The sequence below is a fragment of the Coturnix japonica genome, chromosome W (assembly GCF_054131305.1).
Source record: "Coturnix japonica strain WE chromosome W, WE-NBRP24, whole genome shotgun sequence".
Classification (NCBI taxonomy): Eukaryota; Metazoa; Chordata; class Aves; order Galliformes; family Phasianidae; genus Coturnix; species Coturnix japonica.
Window position 1 is genome coordinate 7,283,438 of NC_140701.1, and position 15,336 is coordinate 7,298,773.

General features: G+C 47.2%; 1 protein-coding gene across 1 annotated transcript; it reads right to left on the minus strand.

Annotated features, from left to right (window-relative positions):
- Positions 1-13,944: 13,944 nt before the first annotated feature.
- On the minus strand, positions 13,945-14,996 carry LOC146754462 (olfactory receptor 14J1-like). The gene has a single exon (XM_085527850.1). The coding sequence runs from the start codon at positions 14,994-14,996 to the stop codon at positions 14,031-14,033; it is 966 nt and encodes a 321-aa protein (XP_085383976.1). The 3' UTR covers positions 13,945-14,030.
- Between the last annotated feature and the right edge of the window lie 340 nt (positions 14,997-15,336).

Sequence of the window (15,336 nt, forward strand, 5' to 3'; positions counted from 1 at the left end):
GGGGTGGGAGTTCATCTCAGTCTCTTCACTGCCCAGGGTCCAGCTGAGCATCAGTCTGGTGGTGCTGAGCAAGTGCTTGTGCATCAGTTGTTACATACGACTCCATATCAACGGATATATAGTGATAACTATTACTCCTCTCCTTTTATCTCTCTTAGTAAATTGCTTTGTTACAACCCACAAGCTGTATTTTTTTTCCCAGTTCTCATCCCCATCCCACTGGGAATTAGGCAGAGCACAAAGCACTGTGTGCTGCTGAGCCACATGTTGGGTTCAACAACCACTGTCATTTTGGTGCCTGATGTGAGACTCCAAGGGTAGAGATAACAGCACAACTGTCCAGAGTGAGATAACTCAGGGCTTTGTGGGAGCTGGAGAAGTGCAGGCCATGGTGCTGATATGTGTGGATGTGCTCCCTATGTGTGGAGCTTGTTGAGTCTTCTCATGAAGCTTCACTGCACAGCTCCTTACTTGGTGCTTGGATGCTTGATTAGGGTATTTATTTTGCTATGCTGTTTGACCTCAGTTTGTACCACGATAAAATTGGCAGCTGACAAAGTGAAGTTTTGTGCACATTCAGCTCTGCGGTCATCTTTGGGTTTTGGAAGTAACATTGTCCATATGATTAGGAATCACACAATTTACATTGTCGCCTCTGTGAGTCCGGGGGTGTACTGGATATTGTGTTGAGGGACATGGTTTAGTGGGAGCTATAGGTAATAGGTGAACGGTTGGACTGGATGAAATTTTAGGCCTTTTCCAACCTTGGTGATTCTATGATTCGGTGATTGAGGTTAAACATTATTCAGGAATATCAGTGAGAGATCTGCCCCAAGGTGAGAAGGCTCTGCATGGCAGGGGGTGTGGGACGGTCTGGGCAGCTGCCTGGAGCGGTGGGCACCCCCAGGGCTTTGGAACTTCATCTCCGAGCAACTGCAGGATCCTGAGAAACTGGTAGAATAGTGGGGGCAGGTCTGCTGTGGCACTGGTAACCCCCAAGAAACACACATGACTGCGGTGTGCCAGATCCAGAGAGCTGGAAATGCTGACAGTGCTGCAGCCTCTGCAACTCCTGGCACAGACACTGCAGCAGCTCCAAGGTTTTGCTACACGTCCTGCAGTTGCTCCAAGCTCTGGGACAGATCCCACTGTCACTCCATCCCTCATAATGAGCTCTGCAGTCACTCCTGCTACGGGTCCTGTATCTGTTTCAAGTATGGTAATAAGAAAATGCAACAAATTCCTCCCAAGGGAGGAAGTACAGCCCTGCGGTGGCTCCAACCCCTCCAATGAGCCCAGTGGCTGCTCCAACATAGTCACATCTCCTGTGGTGGTTTCAGCTCTGGCAATGAACTCTGAGGTCACTTCAACTCCTGCAACAGCCCGACAGCCACTTCAGCTCCTACAGTGAACCCTGTGGCTGTTAAAACCCCTGCAGCTAGTCCTGGACTTGCAAACAGATGCGCATAGGGATTAGTTCATATATGTTTGCAACTGCATATGTTGTATATGTGTGAAAATACACTAAATATATTATATATGTATAAATACATTTGTCATAATTATTATCCTTTTCTTTTCCTCTTTGTCTCAACCCATAAACCTTAAACCACAGCACTGCCCCGAGATGCTTACGGATTTCCTTGGGACTATTCAATCTGATCTGGTCACACAGTGAAGAGCACCTGAAGATCTGAAGGTTTTCTCAGGGAGCAGCTCCTGAGGTATATCCCTTACATCAGCTTTGGAAGAGGCCTCCCTCCAGTTCTCTGGTCCTGCTCTAAAGGGGCCCTCTTGTTATGGCAGTGCCAGCAAGGAGACCAGCTCTGACAGACCTGTTCATATTGCCGGCTACTGACTGCAGCCCTGGATTGCTGCTGTAGAGACAACAGGACGGTCGTGAGACACACAAGACCATCAGGACTGCACAAATGAGAGGACTTGAGAGAACTGTGGTGGTGTAAAGAGATCAGAAATGAAAAGAGCACGTTGAGCTGCTGTCCGTGGTTGTACCTCCCCAAATCCAGACAAAGTAGGAAAAAAGAAAAGCTAAGTAAAATCTATTTTGAAACCTTTTTAGGTATACTTTAACGTATTCGGGGAATCTGGATACATGTTTACATAAGCTCTTGGAGTGAAAAAAGGAAATTAGGTAGGAAATAAGTGTTATACAATTTTATTTATAAGTTCAATAACATTTTTTTTCACGTTGCTATATGTCACATGATCAAACAATCAAAGATGCATAAAACATGAAGAACCATCACTGGGAATCCTATGAGGAAGTTGTCCATTTTATGGAAGCTGGAATAGTGCTTATTGCAACACCTTCCTGAGAGCGTGCTTGATCTCCCTGTTCCTCATGCTGTAGATAACAGGGTTCAGTGCTGGAGGAACCACTGCGAACAGAAGTGCCAATGTCAGATCCAGGAGCGGGGAGGAAATGGAGCGGGGTTTCAAGTAGGCAAAAAAGCCAGTGCAGACAACTAGGGAGACCACAGCCAGGTGAGGGAGGCACGTGGAGAAGGCTTTGTGCCGTCCCTGCTCAGAGGGCATCCTCAGCACAGCCATGAAGATCTGCACATACGACACAACTATGAAAACAGAGCACCCAAAGGCTAAACTGATACTAAAAATGAGAAACACAACTTCCCTGAGACTTGATTCTAAGCAGGACAGCTTGAGGATCTGGGGGATTTCACAGAAAAACTGGTTGACAACATTGCCTTGGCAGAGAGGCAGTGAAAACGTACTGGCAGTGTGCAGCAGGGAATTGAGAACCCCAGTGCCCCAGGCAGCTGCTGCCATGGTGGCACAAGCTCTGCTGTCCATCAAGGTCCCGTAGTGCAGGGGCTTGCAGATAGCAACGTAGCGGTCATAGGACATGATGGTGAGAAGGGAATACTCTGCTGAGGCAAAGAAGAGAAGGAAAAAGATCTGTGCAGCACATCCTGTGTAGGAGATGGCCCTGGTGTCCCAGAGGGTGTTGGCCATGGCTTTGGGGAGAGTGGTGGAGATGCAGCCCAGGTCGAGGAGGGCCAGGTTGAGGAGGAAGAAGTACATGGGGGTGTGCAGGCGGCGGTCGCAGGCTACGGCTGTGCTGATGAGGCCGTTGCCCAGGAGGGCAGACAGGTAGATTCCCAGGAAGAGCCAGAAGTGCAGGAGCTGCAGCTGCCACGTGTCTGCCAACGGCAGCAGGAGGAACTCGCTGATGGAGCTGCTGTTGGGCATCTGCTGTTGTTGGGCTTGGAGTCCTGCTCAGAGTGCAGAAGATAATGACAAGTCCAGACCATTCTCAGAGGCACTACTCCTGCTATACTGTGAAATGTTTTCATTCTCTTACAACAGTGTACATTTAGCACCATTACTTGCATTTAATTTCATGTATTTCAACATTCCTTAAGCAGAAGCAGCATATGGAGCTCTAACCTTCCTCTTATTTTCTTATCCCTTCTCCCTGGATATATTCATCTGTTTCATGTCTCATATCTTTACCCCAACTGCTCTTAAAGCCCCCTACCCCAGCTTCTGTGGCATTCAGTTTCAGTTAGAAAATGCTGCCTGTTTGTAGGATAAGTGAATTATTCATGCCTACAGAAAATGAAGATAATTCCGTCCATCGAGAAAGGGGAGACTGAAAGCACATCATGTGTGACTGTTCACAAAACAGGCAATTGGTTGACGAAAAATTCTCAGAACTCTTATTGTCCCTTTTAGATTTCTGACTCCAAACCTCTTTGCCTCAGAACAGGAAATGGAAACCCCCTCCCTTGGCTCTCCATTTGCAAAGGACCCTAGGAAACATACTGTTGTGCAGTGGAGCTGTGATCCCCTGCCCCAGGCAGCAGCTGTGGCAGCACAAGCCCTGCCGGGGGCTCCTTCCCCCCACCCGTCTCCCCGCAGCGCCCTGGGCAGCTCCCCGGGCAGGCTGAGTGCTGAGCCTGGCAGGCGGCAGAGTCCCATACCCGGCACACAGCCCCTGGGGCACAGCAGGGACCCTGCTCTGCAGGACAGCCCTGGGCACCCGTCTCAGCTGGAGCAAAAAGCTTTTTCCACAGTAAAGAAACATGCAGTGCCTGCAGTCAGATCTCCTATGGGATGTCCCAGTTATAGTTATCCCTTAATTAAAAGCAGCTCATGGTCAGCTGTGAGACTTACCTTGTCATGGTCTGTGAGCAATGCTCCTGCAGAGAGCTCACAGCCCACTCACACTTCACACTTCCTGTAAGTTCTCTTCAATTTCTCTCCTCTCCTTTTGGGAGCTGCAGGCTGTGCTGTGCACAAGAGCTGCTCCTGGGCACAGCTTTCTCTCTGCAGCCCTGCACACTTTTATGAGCTCCCTGTGTCCCAGGAGCCTGGACAAGCAAGCAGCAGACCAGCATGGAAGAGCAGACAGGTCAGAACTAATGGAAATGGCAAACAGAGGAGACCATCAGTGTCTTTTCCTGTCTTCCTGATCAGGGAGAGTAAATGGAAGGAGCCCTCTGCAGACAGATGGGAATCTGATGTTGTCTGTCCCTTGTCCCATTTGGTGGCCTTTGTCACTCCATTATCTGCGGCAGGGACAGCACAGCAGGGCATGTGGCATCCAGCAGATCCATGGAGAGCACAGATGGCAGCTTCTTGACCAAGCCATGGAGGAACCAAAGAGGAGAGGTGCTCTGCTGGATCTCATACTCTCCGGCATGGAAGGACTTGTGGGAACTGTGAAGGTAAAAGGGGCATCAGGCCATGTGCAAGATGCAAATGCATCTCTTTTAATTTATTTATTTATTTTGAGGCTGTAAGCTTAATAGTTGATCATAAATGACAATAAAACTGAAACAAATAATTGAAGACAAAGATGGAAATCAATGAAAATGTGTTAACCCTTCTCAACATGAGAAATTCTCATGAGTCTTGTTCCATTATAAGTTGTAAATACGAATCTTTGAGGTGATTTGATGTCTTTTTTTTTCTTTTACTGAAACTACGATGTTTTCCAGAACTGTGTTCGCTGGACACAAATGCCTTCAGGTTCAGAGACACAGACAGCTGATGGACTGTGTTGTCAACTCCTTCACCGTGATTCTACCTATCCCTTCTTATCTTTTCTTTTTCTCTTACTTTTTCTTTTTCTATGTCGTTTTCTTCTCCTTTTTCTTTCCTTTACCTTTTCCCTTTCCCTTTCCATATCCTTTTTTTTTCCTTTTCATTTTCCTTTTTCTTTTTCTATTTCTATTTTTCTTTCACTTTCTCTCTTTTAATTTTTCATGCTTCAAAGAAAGCATGAATTCTGTAACTTGCTCATTAATGTCAGTAAAAGTGAAAAAAAGAGTTGAAGACAAAGATAGAAATCAAGAAGAGTATGTTAACCCGTCTCAAAGTGAGAAATACTCACGAGTCCTGTTCAGTGTTGATACCTCCCAACTCCCTGGCTGATCTATCCCAGGGAGATTACTGGAATTTGCTCCATTCCTCAAAAGTCTGTTGTCAGCTCCATTACCGTGATTCTGTCTATCCCATCCTATCTGTGTCTAACTCATTTCTTGTGCAAATATTCCCTATGAAAGATAAACCTCAATAGAAGCCGCTTGGACATGGCATCAGTTGATCACTGTGTTTTACTGTTCATTCAATTGCATCACCTTTCCTTCTGTTTGTTGGCCATGAATAAAGAGAATTCTTTCTTTTTCCATGTGCAGCTGGTTCTCTGTGGAAAGCCATTGGGAGTTGGTACAAAGGAGGTTTAACACTGAGCGGGTGATGGCAGAAGAGAAGAGTGATGTGAGGAAAAGTGATGCAAGTCCCATGGGGCCAATGTGAGTAGAAGCGAGGTGGGGAGGATGAGGAGGAACTTTGTCCACACAGAAACAGAATAGAACTCACTGGGGACATCCTGGATTGACATCAGTAGCAGAATGCTTCTTTTACTTCCTGTATAAAACAAACTATAAATAAATAGACAATAAATGCATTTTGGATTCTTGCTCGTTAAGCTGTCTCCATTTTGCTGAACAAGTTCTGAAAACTTGAAGAAGAGAACAGGAAGGCACAAGGCACAAGAGGCTCTTTAGGTTATAATGGACCCCAGGGATGGTGATGCATCCATCAACCTCCAGCGCAGAGAGAAGTTTGCACAAAGTGCTCAGCAAGACAAAGTCAGAAGTAACAGTGAAGTTTCTTGGAGTATGAATGGGCCCACTGAGGGCCATTAGCAAGCAAGCTTCCCAAGGCACTAGTTAGAGCAGATTATTGGAAGCCATTACTCCAGTGAGGCAAAGGCACTGGCATGGTGGCTCTGATGCTAAGAAAATTCTCCTTTGTCTTAAGAAGCAAACAGGACAAGCCCTGATTCCCAGACCCTTGGCAGGGAGATCCTGTCTCTCATGTTGTCTCAGGGCCCTTCCTGGGGCAGTGGGATGGAGGTCTGTATGATGTTTAATGAAAGACATGGGGACAGAAGATCCCAGGCTCTGCATGGGGTGCAAGGACAGTGTGAGGTTCATGTCCCATATGGGCCCTGTGTCTCATCGCAGGATGTGGGTTGTGAGTAGGGCCCAGTCTGAACAAGCAATCAGTTCCAATGAAACTCTGAACATCAGATCTCTCAGTTCCAGTGCCCTCCTGTGCACACCCTCCCATAGTTTGATGTTTTCTATGTTCTTCATTGCCCAGTAGTGCACCCAGTGCTCCAGGTGAGGCTGTAGCAATGCAGAGCAAAGAGGGACAATCCTTTCCCTTACCCAGCTGTCAGTAAATTGCTTGATGCACTCGTGGGGACCGTTGGCCTTCCTGGATGCCTGGGCACACTGCTGACTCACTAAAAATTTTATGTTGAGCTGGACCCCCAAGCCTTTTCAGTCAGACCACTCTCATGTGTCCAATATCCAGTCAGTGTGTATGTCCAGTGTTGCCCCTTGCCAGGTGCACAATCAGGCACTTGTTCTTGTTATACTTTATGCACTTGGTGCTTAGTACCAACTGGTACCCACTTCTCTGACTTGTCCACATCTCTCTGCAAGTCCTCTCCACCCTCAGTGGAGGCAACAGCACCTCCTCATCTGGTCTCATCAGCAAACTTGCTCAGAACATCTTCTAGTCCTGCATGCAAGTCATCTGCATAAACATGAAAGGAAAGTGGCCTTAAATGGAACCCTGGGGAACTCTGACAGTGACCATCTACCAGTCCAATGGAACCCACTGACTATAATCCTTTGGGATAGATCTACTGGCCAACTGCTCACCCACCACTGCTTGTGAACCTGAAAGGCAGAAGGTCAGCGTGCTGTGACAAAGAGATACACACCAATATATTTACATATAGCTGAGTCAGTTTATTGCCCTAAAAGCCATACTTTTATAGGAGACAGACTAGGGCGTCCAAAAATCACACACACTAATTGGAGGAAAGCTACTGCAATACCAACCCTATAACCCCCCTTCAAAGCCACAAGCCATTCATTCTTTTCCTAGAGGTGACCTTGGTTCTCATGCTCTTTATCCAGCTCCGCAACTGCTTCTCTTTGAAATCTTTATCTCGATCCATGTCTGCTGCTCTGTAAAATTCTTCTTGTATTACAACACACCACGTTCTGTTTCTGTCTAGCCGTATGCAGGAATTTCTGTCCAGAAGGGTGCTGGAGAAATAGTGTCAAAAGCTCTACTGAAATCCTCAAGGATTACATCAACTGCCTTCCCTTGTTCAGCTCAATGGATAACCGTGTCATAAAAAGACCTGAAATTAAATAGGGCCTTCCACTCGGGATATTGTGTTGGCTGTGACCAATGACAGAATTGTCCTTCAGCTGTTTTTCCATAATTCCCACCATCATTTTCTCCGTAATTTTACCAAGCACTGTAGTGAGACTGAGAGGTCCATAGTTGCCCGTGTCATCTTTCTTGCTCTTCCTTACAATGAGATAACATTTGTGAGCTCCCTGTCAACTTGTATGACCCTAGATTTATTAGATGCCATTGAAATGCGAGCCCAGAGCATACTAAAGTGTCATCAGTGCAAGAACGTAGATGTGCCATATCTTTGCAATGCCTTGAAATGCAGACTATGCCAAAGATGGAGCAGAGAGAAAGATCTGTCTCTTCTGTTCTGAGCTCATCCTTTCGGTAAGCTGAATATCACTATGTACTCCATGGGGACAGGTGCAAAAGACACACTGTGTGCCCTAAGAACGAGGCTGTGGTGGTATTTAGGATGGCCAAGAATTCCTCCATTCTGGCCCTCAGCTGATGCTCCAGAAGGAGCTGTCTATCTCATAGATTTTCCGTCACAGTTTACAAGCACTAGCACAAAACTAGGATCACCCAAGGCACCTTGGGCATCACTGAGAGACTGTGTACGAGCAGTTGTTGAATAAACACCAGGGATTCAGATGAGGGACTCACACACAGACACCTCACTGTGCACATCTGAACTCAGCTAGGTGAACTCCCAGCTCCCGTGGTTTTATTGAGGAACTGATCCCAATTCAGCCCCAGGGTTTCCATCTGAGGATGAGATGCCTAATGCTAGAATAAGGATTGGATGGTCTGATGATAACAGGACAAATGGAAATGGATTTAAATTAAAAAGGGGAGACATAGGTTAGATGTGAGGAACCTATATTTTTACACAGCAACACTGGAAATAGTTGCCCTTAGAGGCTATGTATACCCGCTGGATGGGATCCTGGATTTACTCTGGGTTTACCCTCACGTCAATCCAGGTTTCTTCTCATACTTTTCTCTAGGTGAACTCTCACTTTACTCAAGGTTTTACTCACAATTTACCATCAGGGTGTGTGATCTGGAGATGGGCTGGTGGAGTGACTTGCTGGCATCCCCGAGGGAAGGCTGCCAGGCAGATACCCCCAGAAAAGTGGTTGACTCCCTGCCCTGTCACAGTCAGACAGACCTGACTGATGAGGAGGGTTGGAAGAGAGTCCCAACTCAACATCACAGGAGCCCCCCCATGACTGCCTAGCCCTTGACCCCTGATCCATCTAAGCAACAGGTTTGACACTCTGAAATCTGAAGGAGATAAGAATGGGGAGGCAATGGATGATCTGCCTAGGAGAAAACCTAATGCAAGGCAGTCACTACCAAGCCTTGTGACTTCCTCTGACATGAAAGAAAGAAAGAAGGGTGGCCGTGGTGGGTGACTCCCTTCTCAGAGGAATAGAGGGCCCCATTTGCAGACTGGACCCGAGCCGTCAGGAAGTCTGCTGCCTTCTTGGCTTCAGGTCAGGGACATAACGAGGAAACTCCCCATGCTGGTTAGGCCCACTGATTATTTTCCACTACTCATAGTTTAGGTGGGCAGTGATGAAATTTCTTAGATAAGACTACAAACTATGAATAGAGATTTCAGGAATTTAGGCCATTTAGTTCACAGAGTGGGAGATCAAGTGATTTTTTTGTTCTATACCTTCAGGGGCAGTGAGGGACATGGAGCAGGCTTGGAAAGCAAAGCAATGAACAATTGTCTCAGAGGTTGGTACTGAGCCAGAAACTTTGAGTTCTTTGATCACAGGGCAGTTTACTTGGCCCATGGCCTGTTATCCATGAATGGAACCCAACTGTCTCAAAGGGGGAAATGAATCCTAGCACAGAATGTAGTGGGGCTTATCGAAAGAGCTTTAAACTAGCTACGATGGGGGAGGGGACAAAACAGAGCTCACCAGAGATGAGCCTAGGGGAACGCTGTTTGAGCTGGGAGAGAGGCAGATGCCTCAGCTGAAGTGCGTCTACACCAATGCACGCAGCTTGGTCAACAAGCAGGAGGAGCTGGAAGCAACTGTGCATCTGACAAACCATAACCTAGTTGCTATTACCGACCCATGGTGGGACCACTGCCATGACTGGAATGCTGTGATGGATGGTTACAAGCTCTTCAGAAGGGATAGATGAGGAAGGGAGGGTGGTGGTGTGGCCCTTTATATTAAAGAGAGTTTTGATGTTGAAGAACATGGGCTTCAGAACCATCGAGATGAGTGCATATTTGTAATGATCAGGGGGAAAGTCTGTAAGTGTGACATCTTGCTAAAGGTCTCTTATAGACCACCTAATCAAGACGAATTGATGGGTGAGGCATTCTATGAGCAGCTTACTGAAGTTGCAAGATTGCCAGCACTCATTCTCTTGGGAGACTTCAACCTCCCTGATATATGCTGGGAATATAATAAAGAGCAGAGGAATCAGTCCAAGAGGTTTATAGATTGTATGGAAGATAGCTTCCTTACGCAGCTGGTATGAAGTCCTACCAGGGGTGGTTCCTTGCTAGACCTGCTCTTCACTAACAGTGAAGGACTGGTAGGAGTTGAGAAGGCTGGGGACTGTCTTGGGCAGAGTGGCCATGAAATGGTAGAATTCTCTATTCTTGGAGATGTCAGAAGGGTGACTAGCAAAACTACTATCCTGAACTTCTAGAGGGCGGACTTTGACCTGTTCAGGACACTTGTAGCACGGGTCCCTTGGGAGTCGCTCCTTATGGGTAAAGCGGTCCAGGAAGCCTGGACACTCCTCAAGATGGAAATCTTAAAGGCACGAGATCAGGCTGTCCCTGAATGCCATAAGGTGAGCCATAGGGGAAGAAGACCAGTGCAGATGAACTGGGAAAAACTATTGAGACTCAGGAAGAAAAAGAGAATCTACGCCCTCTGGAAGAAGGGACAGGATACTTTGGGAGATTACAAAGAAGTTGCTAAGGCATCCAGGGAGGAAGTTAGGAAGGGACCTTACTTCCCTATCCCTTAATCCATGCCCAGAGCTTCTCAGCCATGTCATTGTCAACTGTAAGCTCCATGCAGAGTTCAAGTGGGACACAGAGGGCACAGCCTTCTGCTGGGTGGATGCAAGTGTTGGTGGAACCAGACGGGACAAAGCCCTCCCACCATGCCCTCCTGGGAAAATGGCCACCCCAAGAATGGCAGTCTGCCTCCTCCATGACCCCATCTGAAATGCTCCTGCACTGATTGATTAAAGGGCTTTAAGCCAGGTCCGAAGTAGGAAGGGAGGGGAATTGGATGTGACAGAGAAGGGCTGAGGGATGTTGTTGCTGTTGGAGATTGCAGGGAAAGCCTCTGAGTTGTGCCATAGGATTGTGTGAGGATTCCTCAGAGAAAGTCTTCTTGCCAATACCTCGTCCTAAATCTTACTGTGTACCCTCTGGGGGTAACCCCAACCTCCTGCTGCCCTATAGTGCCTGTAGACCAGTGCGGGTAGCATGGGAAATAAACGGGACAACACAAGAGAAAACCACAGAGCATTTCCTTTCATGCAGGCTGCTGCTTCTGAGCAATGCCCTGAACATCAGTACCACGGTGTAGATGCAAGGCCCAGACAGGCTAAATCAAAGCATGCTTCTGGAAGGGGATGCTTTCTGAAGAATCTTTACACTAATGAGAAGACCACAAACATTCACTCAGCGAACTCCAAATCTCTGTGCCTTTTCAGGCCTAGGGTCTTGTTTGTCTCTCAGGGACATGGTGGGATGGTTCTCACCTCTGAACTGTAGCAGAGCAGATACCGATTCTTTATGACGGATGGCCAAGGACTATTAGAAATGGCTGCTGCCGTCTGTGAGAGTGCACTGAGCTCTGCCTGGGGATGGCAGAGGAGCCAGATGAGAACTGATGGAAAGGGCACAAAGAGGAGAACAGCAGATTGTGTTCCTTGCTTCCTGATCAGGAAGAACAAGAGGAGGAGGAAAAGCAGGAATATGAGTTACATCTGGGATGGAATTTTTTTCTTCAGACTATCTATGCTATGGTGCAGTTTTTTGGTTCTAGGTGAAAAAAAACGTTGATAACACTGTGGTGTTTACAGCTGCTGCTAAGAATCATTGTACAGAGCCAAGGCCATGGTCAGTGGAGGGCTCAAGGAAGTGGGAGGGAACAGTGAGGACAGCTGACTGAAAGTGGCTGAAGGGATGTTGCGTACCATCTGACAGCAAGCAGAAGGAGTGTTGAAAGTGTTGGGAGTTCATCTCAGTCTCTTGACTGCCCAGGGTCCAGCTGGGCATCAGTCTGGTGGTGCTGAGCAAGTGCTTGTGCATCAATTGTTACATACAATTCCATATCAACGGATATATAGTGATAACTATTACTCCTCTCCTTTTATCTCTCTTAGAAAATTGCTTTGTTACAACACACAAGTTGTACTTTTTTTCCCAGTTCTCCTCCCCATCGCACTGGGAATGGGGCAGTGCACAGAGCACTGTGTGCAGCTGACCCGCCTGCTGGGTTCAACCACCACCGTCATTTTGGTGCCTGATGTGAGTCTCCAAGGGTTGAGATAACAGCACATCTATTCAGAGTGAGATAACACAGGGCTTCGTGGGAGCTGGAGAACTGCTGGCAATGATGCTGATTGTTCACTTATTTGTGGAGCTTGCTGAGCCTTCTCATAAAGCTTCAGTGCACAGCTCCTTGCTTGCTGCTTCCTTTCCCTGCTGCATTATTTGTCAACTCTGGATTCTGGATTAGGGTATTTATTTTGCTATGCTGTTTGACCTTGGTTTATATCATGATAAAATTTGCAGCTGACAAAATTAAGTTTTGTACATATTCAGCTCTGAGTTCATCTTTGGGTTTTGGAAGCTATTTTGTATATCTTCTATATTTCTTCACTGATGATCTGGATGAGGGGATTGTGTGCACCCTCAGTAAGTTTGTAGAGGATACCAAGTTGGAAGGGAGTGTTGATTTGCCTGAGGGGAGAAGGGCATTACAGAGGGACCTGGATAGGCTGGATCTATGGGTCAAGATTAATGGCGTGAGCTTCAATGGGACCAGTTGTTGGGTCCTGCATTTTGGTCACAACAACCCCAGGCAACCATATAGACTTGGGGAGGTGTGGCTGGAAAGCTACCTGATGGAAAGGGACCTTGGTGTGCTGATGGACAGTTGGCTGAATATGAGCCAGCAGTGTGCCCAAGTGGCCAAGAGGGCCAATGGCATCCTGGCTTGGATCAGGAATGGTGGGATGAGCAGGACTAGGGAAGTCATCCTACCCCTGTACTCGGCATTGGTGAGGCCTCACCTCGAGTACTGTGTTCATTTCTGGACAGCTCAGAACAATAAAGTCATGGAGGTACTGGAGCAGGTCCAGAGAAGGGCAAAGAGGCTTGTGAAGGGCTTGGAAAATCAACCCTATGAGGAGAGGCTGAGGGATCTGATGGGGGCTTACAGTGAGAGTGGGGCAATTCTCTTCTCACTGGTGACAAGTGACAGGATGAGGGGAAATGGCCTCAAGTTGTGCCAGGATAAGTTCAGGCTGGACGTTATAAAACACCTTTTTACAGAAAGGGTAGTTAAACACAGGAATAGGGTCCCTAGGGTGGTGGTTGAGTCATCGTCTCTGGATGTGTTCAAGAGCTTTTTGGATGTGCTGCTCAGAGATATGATTTAGCAGAGGGTTGTTAGAGTTAGTGTACTATGGTTAGGCTGCGTTTGGAATTGATGATATTCAAGGTCTTTTCCAACCTGGGTAGTTCTATGATCCTATGATTCTATGAAGCTTGGAAACTTCTGATGTGATAACCCATATCCAAGAACTTGTCCTGTGCAGGGTCTCACAGGAAATGATGAAGAGGGGACGTGACAACCAACGTGCAAATCAGCTGCTGCTGCTGGCCTGTCAGAGGCACTGACAGATGTGAGCCTGAAAACACAGACCCCAGCCAGGAGACCAGGGATGGCCCATCAGCTGTTGCAGGCTGAAGTCACGGCACAGTTTGATGAATAGCTATTTGCTTCCTGCTGGACTGTGGGTTTCTGAGCACATCCAACCCCAAGACCTCCATAAATGTCTCACAAGAAGGAGGACAGACAAAGTCACTGCACGTCCTTTATTCTGTTAAGGTTCACAGAGAGCCTGGTTCATTATATACAGTGTCTCTGGGCTACACAACAAAGGCACAAGATAAGAGGAATTTATTTCAATAATTACATTTTAGCAAAAAAAAAAAAAAAGGATAACATTTAATACATTACAATTATAAAAATTGATCAAAACTAAATAAAACAAAGTGTTTGCAACAGTAAAAAGCTGCATTACTTGTCATGAATTAGAAAAGATGGGCAGTTCAATGTTTTTGAAACACATATGGACATCGCTTTCCTCACTGCATCCTTGACTTCCTGGTTCCTCATGCTGTAGATAATAGGGTTCAGTGCTGGCAGTACCACTGAGTACATAACTGCCACCATCAGGTTCATGGATGGAGAGGAGACAGAGTAGGGATTGAGATAAGCATAAAAGCCAGTGATGATAAATAGGGAGACCACGGCCAGGTGAGGGAGGCACGTGGAGAAGGCTTTGTGCCTTCCCTGCTCAGAGGGCATCCTCAGCACAGCCATGAAGATCTGCACATACGACACAACTATGAAAACAGAGCACCCAAAGGCTAAACTGATACTAAAAATGAGAAACACAACTTCCCTGAGACTTGATTCTAAGCAGGACAGCTTGAGGATCTGGGGGATTTCACAGAAAAACTGGTTGACAACATTGCCTTGGCAGAGAGGCAGTGAAAACGTACTGGCAGTGTGCAGCAGGGAATTGAGAACCCCAGTGCCCCAGGCAGCTGCTGCCATGGTGGCACAAGCTCTGCTGTCCATCAAGGTCCCGTAGTGCAGGGGCTTGCAGATAGCAACGTAGCGGTCATAGGACATGATGGTGAGAAGGGAATACTCTGCTGAGGCAAAGAAGAGAAGGAAAAAGATCTGTGCAGCACATCCTGTGTAGGAGATGGCCCTGGTGTCCCAGAGGGCGTTGGCCATGGCTTTGGGGAGAGTGGTGGAGATGCAGCCCAGGTCGAGGAGGGCCAGGTTGAGGAGGAAGAAGTACATGGGGGTGTGCAGGCGGCGGTCGCAGGCTACGGCTGTGCTGATGAGGCCGTTGCCCAGGAGGGCAGCCAGGTAGATGCCCAGGAAGAGCCAGAAGTGCAGGAGCTGCAGCTGCCGCGTGTCTGCCAACGACAGCAGGAGGAACTCGCTGATGGAGCTGCTGTTGGGCATCTGCTGTTGTTGGGCTTGGAGTCCTGCTCAGAGTGCAGAAGATAATGACAAGTCCAGACCATTCTCAGAGACAGTTCTTCTGCTGTACTGTGAAATGTTTTCATTTACCTTTGGATAATTTTCATTTAACTCCATAACTTCAATTTATTTTCGTGAGCTTCACCGTCACTACAGAAGTAGAAGATTAAGGAGCTCTTACTTTTTTCTCATTTCATAATCATATCCCAGACTCCTGAATACTTTCCTGTTAGGTGCCCTTTACTCATCACATATTTTTACTCCAGCTTCTCTTAGACCCCCAGCCCCAGCCTTTTTGCACTTCAATATGTCTTAGACAAAT